The 10,875-nt window shown below is 31.7% G+C and overlaps 1 protein-coding gene across 1 annotated transcript; it reads left to right on the top strand.

Annotated features, from left to right (window-relative positions):
• Positions 1–5,409: 5,409 nt before the first annotated feature.
• Positions 5,410–10,017, top strand: LOC110698624 (LRR receptor-like serine/threonine-protein kinase FLS2). The gene is made up of 4 exons (XM_021876091.1): positions 5,410–6,613; positions 6,734–6,892; positions 7,199–7,267; positions 8,154–10,017. The coding sequence occupies exons 1-4, from the start codon at positions 6,205–6,207 to the stop codon at positions 9,911–9,913; spliced, it is 2,397 nt and encodes a 798-aa protein (XP_021731783.1). The 5' UTR covers positions 5,410–6,204; the 3' UTR covers positions 9,914–10,017.
• The last annotated feature ends 858 nt before the right edge of the window (positions 10,018–10,875 follow it).

Raw genomic sequence — 10,875 nt, 5'->3', positions numbered from 1 at the left:
TTTCCTATTTGAATCATACTATAGATTTTTTTTTTTTTGTTGTTGATAGAATATGGTGAAAAATCACAAGCTAGATTACCCAATAAATGTTACTCCATTGATGATTTCAATAAAGATTGATGATATATCCACAACAATCTCAATATACAATGTTTAATTTTTTATTATCATTTGCTATGACCTAAACTTTGAAATGGGTTTCATTTTTATAGGATTTGTCTAAATTATATTTACTCAAGTGTTGTCAATTTCATCTATCGGAGATTTTTCTTATCATTCTCAATGAGTTTAATAATACTATCCTATATGGCATGACATTCACATTAATTTGCTTACACTTGTATTTTGTGATGGGTAAAAAAAAATTTGTCAAGAATAAGTCAATTGGGCATTTAGCATGATAATATAACTTAAACAAATCTTTAGTTTTTTAAGATTACATTTGGTTTCTGGAATGGGCTAGTGATTAAAATGGGAGTTAAACTTGGCAAAAATAAACCTTAAAAAAAAAGGTCAAACTAACTAGTGTCAAATAGTTCTTTATTGGGCAAAGCACAAACTCGTATTTGACGAAAGTTTACCCATCAGCTCCCTGCGTATATACAAGACCAACAAAAATAGATCTCAAAACCGATTGATAGTACTTAAATAATCCATTAGGTCTATAAATTAGTTACCTTGCGTTTTTAATACAGCCATCCTAACTCATATACGGAGTACGATGACTACTCACTATTTGATGTTATGTGATGTAAAATATTTTGATGTTACATTTTTAAGAACCAAAAGTAGATATTATGACTTTATGAGAGTCAAGTTATGGCTCCCATACAACCTAATGTAAATTAATAAAGTAACATGGATGGAGTATAACAACAGATGAACTACTAAAAAAATGGGACAAACATTAACAGATATATGGAGTAATAATCACCTAGCGTTCCATAGTTCCATATACTATCATTAGTAATTAAGTGTTGTTTATACATAGGTCTATTCATTCTGGTGGGTAGGATCAATACGTTACTTAAAGTAGAATCCCGGTGATAGATAACACACTTATATATTTCTAGCAACGATCACAATCCTCTACATCAATTCTCGGTGGCGTCAAGCTTGTTTTGATTTTGTAGATTGCTATTTTCTTTGGTGGTTACCAATGTCATGGAGGTCTTTGTATTGACGAATCTCTTAAATATTTATTCCTGTAATAATATTACACTATATATATTATCATGGGTACAATCAACTTTGATAATTTAGTATCCCCATCATTTTCACTCAATAATAACTTAGTGTTTGTCTGCATACAACCACAACAGAAATCCATCTTAAAAGTCATATAGATGCATGTGTCTTATCGTATATCTTAACAGTGTCAATGATCTGATTAGTATTAATAATTTGATGTTATGTGAAATAAATTATCTTGTCTGATCTATACTAAACGTTGAGCTCATATGATGAAATCAGTAACAAGCAGTTTTTGATGAGTATGTTTTCCGTAGGAATTGGCTTAGATATCTTTGTCTTTTATGTTTAGGAATTAAACTATCATTGTATGTTGCCGCTGTAACAATGAATTTTAATCCCTATTAATGATATACCTGTATGTATGTGTTTCATAATTCCAGTGATGAAGAGACTTGATTACTGTCCTATGGAGTACAATGCATCAAAATATGGCTGCTGGATATGTCTACACAGCATGGCATGCAATTCGATGATCAATTCCGTTACGTTGGATCAAACGATCATAAAATCTCATATATATGGCCAAATTATCAATTATTCTTGTAATCTTCCAAGTTTTTACAAGGGAAGACTGTGGGTAAAATTTAATAGTGTTTGTGAGAGCCGTTTTAATTAATTCTTCTACTATTAAATTTTCAATTGACGTGTTTATTTTATCACATTTGTTAACCTATTAATTCAAAAAGTACTAATGTCAACTAATTTAATCCTTTGTTAAATCGAATCCATGTGATGAGAGTTTAGTAGTTTACCCACTTACAAAGCCTAACAGAAATCTATTTTAAACAAATTGGTAATAGTTGAATAATCGATAATCCACTAGGCCTATAAATTAGTCACCCTCTCTCTTAGTATAGCAAGCCTTGTCTATGTTAAATAACAAGCCTTGTCTATGTTAAACGTTGGGCTTAAATTGAAGTATGATAAATTCATTACCCACTAATCACATTATTTTTTTTCTTTTTTTTCTTGTTTTTTTGACGGGACATAACCCACTAGCTATTTTTTTGACCGGATCAATTGAACCCTTGAAGCTAAGCCACTTGAAAGTCAAGGTCAACCAAATTGTGGAATTTAAGAACACTTCACACCACACAAAAGTGACTTGTCTGAAAAAAGATTAGTATTATACCAAGAAATTATTACTAGTAAATTGACTGGAAAACTATAAGATGAAGCAGTTGCTGCACATTTTCCTCGTATTTTTCTTGCATTGACTTAATAGTACTTATAAAGTTGATTCAACTCAATTTATGCATTGTTTTTAATCTACGGAAACAACAATTAAGATCAAAGTTGTAAGTAAGCCTCTGTTTGTAGTATGGTATAAACTCGAAGAGATCAAGAATTGCAAAAAAAACTGGACAGACATTAAAAGAACAACTAATGGAGTAATGGCCACCAATCATTCTATCTTATCATTAGTAATTGTCTGATCTAATTGATGCCCATAGCCCATACATAGTTCAATTCATTCAAGGGGAGCGGGACCAGGTCAGTCGGGTCAGTACTTAAACAATTCCATATTAAGGATAAAACACAAGCAACGTAGACCACATAGAGGCTCTTTTTCTTCTGAGTGAAATTGTTTTAGGGGTTAGAAATATGGGAAAATAATCAAACTTTTGTCTATTATTAGTCTATCACTACTCATCTGGTATTCCATAGCCAGGAAGCATCATGTAATGACCATTGAGCATGACTTCTGTGACCTTGTCCCATACTTTATTGTATTGGACGACTCGTTAATTGACTTAATCACTTGAATGTAATTGTATTTTGTAGTTAATTTCATCATAAATATGCTTTCTCATTTTAGGTCTAATTAACAAGCTTTCTTATTTTTGATTAGCAATCTCCAGTAATGGGTTACAAGACTTTGTAGCTTGACATGCCATATTATATTCAAGTTATAATGACGCTATTGTGTAGCAACTACGTATATGTTTAACAATTATAATAACAGATAGACTTTTAGCGCAATTAGGTTTTTTTTTTTTTTTTTTTTTTTTTTTGGTAACAAAAATAAATATTTAGGCTTAATTTGTCACCAATGGCTTTTGATTCTAAGATGGGTACAACTAATCACAACTTAGCACAAACATAATTTACAATAGAATTTTCTAGGACACAAGTTACTTGAGGCTAAGAACTTTCCCGTGTCCCATTTCAAGTCGTTTCTATGATTGAACCTGATTTTAGGGGTTAGAAATTATGGATGAATAGGTTAAATTTAAGTCTTTTATCTTCTGCTAATCGTGTAAATAGGGGTTACAAACTATGAAAGGTCAAGTCAAGTAGCTCAGCACACTGACCATGACCTGTGTGACTATGCCTTGTCCTTGTTTGGTTAGAGAAAAATATGACAAATAAGTTCCCATGCCTCGTCCATTTTTATGACGATTGAACAATGACAAAGATTCTACATTTCTACTCCCTTCGTTTCCATTTAATTGACATTTTATATTGAAATAGCCACAAAGTTTAAGAAATGTTTGAGTAGGATAGTTTTATTAAATTGTTTATTGTAAAGTGAAGTTGGTGAAATATTATTTTATTCATAGAAATAGTACAGTGCATGGTTAGGTGGGTTATTGAATTGTAAAGTGAAACTACCGGACTATTTGAATGTGGGTTGTAATTTTTAATACTCCGTAAACTTTAAAAGTGGTGGGTTATTATGTAAGATAGAAAAATAATTAAATATTTAGTGCATCCTTGCCATTTTAATAATGTTTCAGTTATTCGGGTTCGGTCGAAAAATGGAAGTTTGTCAATTATTTAGGAACAGATGGTGTAACATAAACTTTATTTCATCGTATTTTCATTTTTTTATGTTGTCACTTTTAACATTGTCTCTATCTCTTAACACGTACTTTAAGTTAATTATTAAAAAAAAGTTAAATAAGCAAGCAAGTTTATTAAATATATTAAGCACCAATAAAAGGGTTAAGTATTGGCGCATAGCTGCTATTTACATGGCAAGTAAATAGCAGCTATAAGAGCACACACATTGGGGAGGATATATCATCCTCCCTCCACTCTCTCTCCTCCAAAGTAGTATCCTCCTTGATGTAAAAATGTAAGAGAGGATACTACTTAAAAGAGGAATGCAATATATCCTCTTTGGAGAGAGGATATTAAAAATTCGGAAGAGCATATCTCAGTGGATCAAAACTCATCATTTAATATTTTTTTTGCCTTTCTATTCACTGAAACGATGAGTTTTAGTAGAAAAAACATAACCAGCCACTTGCAAGAGTTCTACAAAAGCATGCATGTAGGAAAAACTCAACAGCTACCAAAACCAACGGCTTTGGGTGACAATTTTAACATTGGTTCAAATTTTATAACGGTAATAAATTAAAAACGGTAACTTAATTGGAAAAAAAAACGACGAGTTCAGTACTAGGTTTTTGCTTTGAATAATTAGTAGTAATTGCAATTATAATTATCATTGTGAATGTTAGGGTTAGTATTGTCTTTTATATTCATTTACTGTCATTATTTTTCTTTTTTTTTTTTTTGATCAATATTGTCATTGTTTTTTAATTATTGTCAGTGTATTTTTCTAATTAACAACAATAGATAAAATTCGGTTTTATTATTGTCAATGTTAGAATTTGTTAGGGTAATTGTTAGTTAATTAGTTTAATTGTTAGTTAATTATTATCAGTGTTATATTTTTTTATTTTTGTGAATTATCAATGTTATATATTTAACAAATAAAATTGTAATTGTTTTAGTTATGTTTCATTTATTTATCAGTATACAATGAAAATAATTTCCGACGTAGGTTTCGCATGCGAAGACCTTTTTTTCTCGCAATGTAAACACATTAAGTGCAAGTAATCACTATTTTCAACAACATCCAGATGCAATGAAATAGAATATAGCAACAACATTACTAGTAACGAAATAGAATATAGCAACAACATTACCATTTTCAACAACATTACTAGTTATCTTTGTATTGATCGTTATTTAATGCAAATTTTACCTTAATAATATAATTTATTTAAAGGTTACAACTCGATTATTTTATCAATATTAATAAAAAATAATTAATTAGGCTAATTTATTTTTTAATCACTTGAAATTATAATTGTTCTAAAATTAAATGTTTTGTTAAAAAAGATAATATGTGGTGGGGTATATAAAGTATGAGTGAGGAAAGGAGAGAGGATCCTCTTTAATGTGTGGAAAAATAAATAGAAAGAGGAAGAGGAAGGAGATAGTGGGAAATGATGTGGAACAAAGAGAATATGATGTGTGAAAAGAGGAAAAGGAGAGAGAGTAGAAGAGAGGATATAAGTATCCTCTATTCCTCTCCAATAATATTGCTCTAAGACAAAAGAGTGGTGAATTTTTTTTTCTTCTAGTGGTACAAATTTTGTACCACTGTTACGTATAATGACTATAAATAGTACTACTAAAACAACTTATAATCTAGTTGTATAAAATCCATGTATAATAGTACATTAAAAATACCATTGTAAGTATAATAGTACATTAAAAATACCACTATAGCAATAAAAAATCACAAAAATTAAGTGAATTTACCAATTAGCCCTCCTATATGTATTCCAAACAAATAGCAGCTATGCATCTAGTTGCTATTGCATCCCAATAAAAGAGAATGAAATGGATATTGGGTGTTTAAATAATCCTATACCATTGATGTTGTAAATTGTAAGTAGTAAAAGTAATTATTTAAATCTATTTTAATTAGTCTAAGTATATGAACCTCCTCTTTCCAAAAAACAAAAAAAAAGTATAAAGGCACCCCATCAGTACTCTCCGTACTCTTTAATTAGTTGACCCATTGACTCTTTAGTTGACTTAACTTAAGCCTGCGCTTAGCATAGAGATCCCTGCATATAAAGGCATTACCTTCACAAGTTAAAAATAAAGAGTTTAAACACTTAATTCTCTGTGTTAGAAGTAATCATGATGATTAGGTGGAAATTAGTGGAAAAATACATGATATGGTTAATACTATTGGTAACACCCTTTCTAGTTCTTCAATTTGGTCATGTAGAATGTTGTTTAGAAGAGGAGCGTCTTGCTTTACTTGAACTTAAGGCATATATGAATTCATATAATTCAAACCCAAATAATTCGACAATTCCATGGTCCAACCCCAGAGAGATTAATTGTTGCAAATGGTCTGAGGTTCGCTGCAATGTGTCCTCTGGACGCGTTACCAAGCTTATCCTCGGGCAATTAGTGGCGAGAGATGATGAAGATGCAATGAAAAAGCCATGGCTATTCAATGTGTCATTGTTCCGCCCGTTTAGCCAACTCATATCCCTCGACTTGTCGTATAATGACATCAACGGCTTGGTAGAGGATGACGGTATTATCATAGCATTGCAATATACAATGAGAAAGTGTATAATATAGCATTTATTATGTTCTGTTTAAGTAGTGCATATATATTAGTAATTGACAATTCTAGTGTCTTTCTTATTATTAGGTTCAACAAAGATCTCCACTTTGAAGAATTTACGGGTTTTGGAGTTGAATGGCAACAATTTAGGGAGTGGTCACATCTCTGTAAGTGATCTCACATCACTCAGAAAATTGAGGCTCACTAGTGCTAATTTGAATGAATCCAGCTTCCCATTGTACCAAGGTAATTGCACGTTTCAATTGAAGCTTTTTTCTACGTTACACATCTTTTAATCAGTCTTTGAGATGGACAGCAAAAATACCAACTTGTTATAATCTTTTCAATTTATAATTTTTAAATATTAACTTTTTACGAAGAAATATAATTTATATTCGTAGATAATATATAAAGGGTATTATTCATCATAAAATTTTATATTATTAGGATATGCATCCTATTTAAATTGGACAGTTAAAAAAACATAGGGCACATTTTCTTTATTTATTTTTGTATACTTCCTATTTATTGGGATCTTCTTCGTCGTTACAGAATTGTCAAATTTGTGGAAGCTACGAGTACTGGATTTGTCTTACAATTATTTTTCTAGTGATATCCAAGGTAAGTCGCCATCTATGGCTTAACACACAACTCTTTCATAGTTTCATATACGAAGTACTCCCTCCGTTTTTGAAAGTCGACTCACTTTGCATTTGTGCGGTCTCTAATGAACAACTTTGAGCATGAATATCTTCAGCTATGTATAAGTGAAAATTATAAAACGTTGATATTTGAAAAAATTTATAATAAGGAGAATCTAATAAGATCCCTTATGCTAATTAATTTATATAGTATAAGTCATTAAATTAAATGTGGTCAAAGTTATTTTATTTTAACCCCATAAATAGTAAGTGAGTCGAACTTTCAGAAACGGAGGTAGTATATAGTTTAATTAGCTCATACCAAGCCACTTGACGCACACACGTGTATATACATACTTCTTATCTTTCTCCATTCTTTTTTAATTACAAAGTTGAGGATTTCATACTTATTAATGCACATTTTATAACATCAATATTTTAATTTATATTTTGGTAAAAAATTATAAAATTTTGAATATATATACAGATTTGTCAAATGAGAAGATAATAATACGAATACGACCATTTTGGATTTTGATCAATCATCAACAAAAATTGTAACTTATTTAAAATATGTATTAGTTTCATTAGTGGCATTTTTATAATTTTGCAACTTAAAAAAAAAAAAAAAAAAAAAAAAAAAAAAAAAAAAAAAAAAAAAAAACATAATTCGTGCATCTTACTTGAATTGCTTCTCACATTGTGAACTTATAATTAATGTCCCAATTTATCAAACAAAGTCAGGCATAGAATCTAAACCTGGCAATTAGTTAGGTAAGACTGTAAGTGACATATATATAGGATCGAATCTAAAAAGTTAATGTCACATTTTCTAAGCTTGATCGTAAATCAATTACCACTTGCAGGTACTTGGCTTTGTAGATTAAGGAATCTTCAGGAATTGTATCTTTTTTATAATATGTTCAAGGGTAGCATACCTCCTTGTATTAACAACTTCACATCCCTGCAATCCTTGGTTCTCTCATATAACAACTTTGAGGGCAAATTTTCCATGCATTCTTTGGCCAACCACTCTAAGCTTCTATATTTAGGGCTATCAAGAAATAAATTACAAGTCCAAACAGAAGATGCATTATGGACACCCACTTTTCAGTTGCAATTCTTAGACTTAAGGGATTGTAGGTTGAATGAGCCACATGGAACTATTCCCAAATTTTTGTCATATCAATACAATCTGAATGGCATTGCCCTTTCCGGCAATAACTTGGTGGGATCTTTCCCAACTTGGTTGCTCACCAATAACTCTCACCTTCAAGATTTGTTCTTGTTTAACAACTTTCTTACAGGAAATCTTCAGCTTCCTCACCATACGAAACCACTTTATGAGATGACACAGTTGTCAATCTCAAATAATAGTTTTTGTGGTGAGCTACCTAAAACTATTGGTCTTGTGCTCCCCAACATTAAAACATTAAACTTGGCAGAGAACTCTTTTGAAGGACAAATTCCATCTTCAATCAGTCAAATGTCAAATCTACAAGGATTGGATATGTCCCACAATAACTTCTCTGGGGAATTACCAAGCAGGTTGCTCAGCAACTTAAGCTCCTTAGTGACTTTGAGATTATCAAACAATAATTTGCAAGGAGAAGTAATTCCAGACCATATGAACCTACCTTCTTTATCCTGGTTAAAGTTGAGTAACAATAATTTTGGTGGGAAAATCAAGGATGCCCTTATTAAGTCAAGGAATCTGCAAGCATTTGATATCTCCAACAACAAGGTATCCGGTCGGCTTCCATATTGGATTAATAGTAAGTTCCGAAACTTGAAAGTACTCCAACTAGGTGGTAACCGACTACAAGGCCAGTTACCCTTACAGTTGTGTGAGTTAGCTCATATAAATATATTAGACATATCACACAACAACCTATCTGGAGTGGTACCAGCATGTTTCAAAAATATGTCATTTGGAAGGAGATCAATTGATTCTTTTTATACTGAGTATACAAATCCAGAAGAAGTGAATGTCCTCGTAAAGAATGATTATCTCACATATGCAGGACCCAAGCAAGTACTAACTATGTCAGTGTTAGATTTGTCATGCAACAAACTTACGGGTTTGATCCCGCCAGAACTAGGTGAGCTTGAACAACTCCATTCCTTGAATTTTTCACATAACTATTTATCAGGACCCATTCCTAGTAGCTTTTCCAATCTGAAACAAATTGAGGGTTTAGACCTTTCCTTCAATAATTTGAGCAGCAACATCCCATCCCAACTAGTTGAGCTCAACTTCTTGGCTGTCTTCAATGTGTCATACAACAACTTGTCTGGAAGAGTGCCAGCTACAGGACAGTTTGGTGACTTTGATGAGAGCAGCTATCTCGGGAACCCTGGACTATTTGGGTTTCCGGGAAGTGACTTACATAATCAAACACGAGTGATGCCGCCTAGTTCTCTTACCAAAGACGGAGGAGATGGAGACCACCACGAAACTTTTGTAGAAGACTTCTTATGGAGCTTTGGAATGTCGTGTGCAACTATATTTCTAGCAACGATTGCAGTCCTGCACATCAACCCTCGTTGGCGTCAAGCTTGTTTTGATTTTGTTGATTGGTATATTCTTTGGTGGTTACCAATGTCATGGCGGTCTTTGTACTAAATATCTGTATTCTATCTCTTGTGATTGTATTATAGTAGCAAGCTATTATGTTATCTGGTACAATAAACTTTGATTAGTAATCTAGTAAGCAGTTTCCCCTCTAATTTTATTCTATGATAATTTGATGTAATGTTTGAAGTCTGTAATTTACAAGTAACAATCCTAAAAAAGAACACTGCCATACTAATAGCATAACACAAATAAAACTTAAGGTTTTTTTTTTTTTTTTTGTATGAGAAATCTTAAGGTGTTCTAGTATGGCTAGCGATCAAAATGGACTATAAAAAAGCCAAACCAGTGTCATATAATTTTCATTGGGCTAAGCACAAACTCATGTCCGATGAGAGTTTGCCCACATAAATCATATTCCTTTTGCATTAGAGCACTAGAGTTTTTTAATTATCATTATTCATATGATCTATCTTCATTCACCTCAATGCCTTTAACTAACTACGCAGTTAATAAAGATAGTGCTTGTGGAATTGACAAGGTAGACTTCTTGTGAAGCTTTAGCATGTCCTGTGTTATTATGTTCCTAGCAACTATAGAACCCTCTACGTCAATCCTTAATGACGTCAAGCATTATTTGAGATCATTGATTGGCATCTTCATTGGTGATGCCAATCTCATTGATATCTCTGTAGTGAAGATTTAATTTCCTTCAATGTATTACTGTACTAAGCAGATCGTCATGATAATACCAAAATACTTCAGTTTGTAATATGTATACCCATATGTTTTTCCATCAGACTTTAATGTAATGTCTAAATATCTAAAAATCAATCAGACTGATGTACATATTTTGCACAACGCGTCCCAAATCACCCTCAAAATAACCTCTATCATTCCACAAAACTTCACAGCAAATTCCGTCGTAACTACAATACCATTGGAATATGTATCTTAAGCAGCATATAATAGTAGTATAACTACGCAAACCTCATAAAATTAAAGGGTTAAAA

This window comes from Chenopodium quinoa, unplaced genomic scaffold (genome assembly GCF_001683475.1).
Source record: "Chenopodium quinoa cultivar QQ74 unplaced genomic scaffold, ASM168347v1, whole genome shotgun sequence".
Classification (NCBI taxonomy): Eukaryota; Viridiplantae; Streptophyta; class Magnoliopsida; order Caryophyllales; family Amaranthaceae; genus Chenopodium; species Chenopodium quinoa.
The sequence above is the reverse complement of the archived record's forward strand: the minus strand, read 5'-3'. Positions and strand labels throughout refer to the sequence as shown.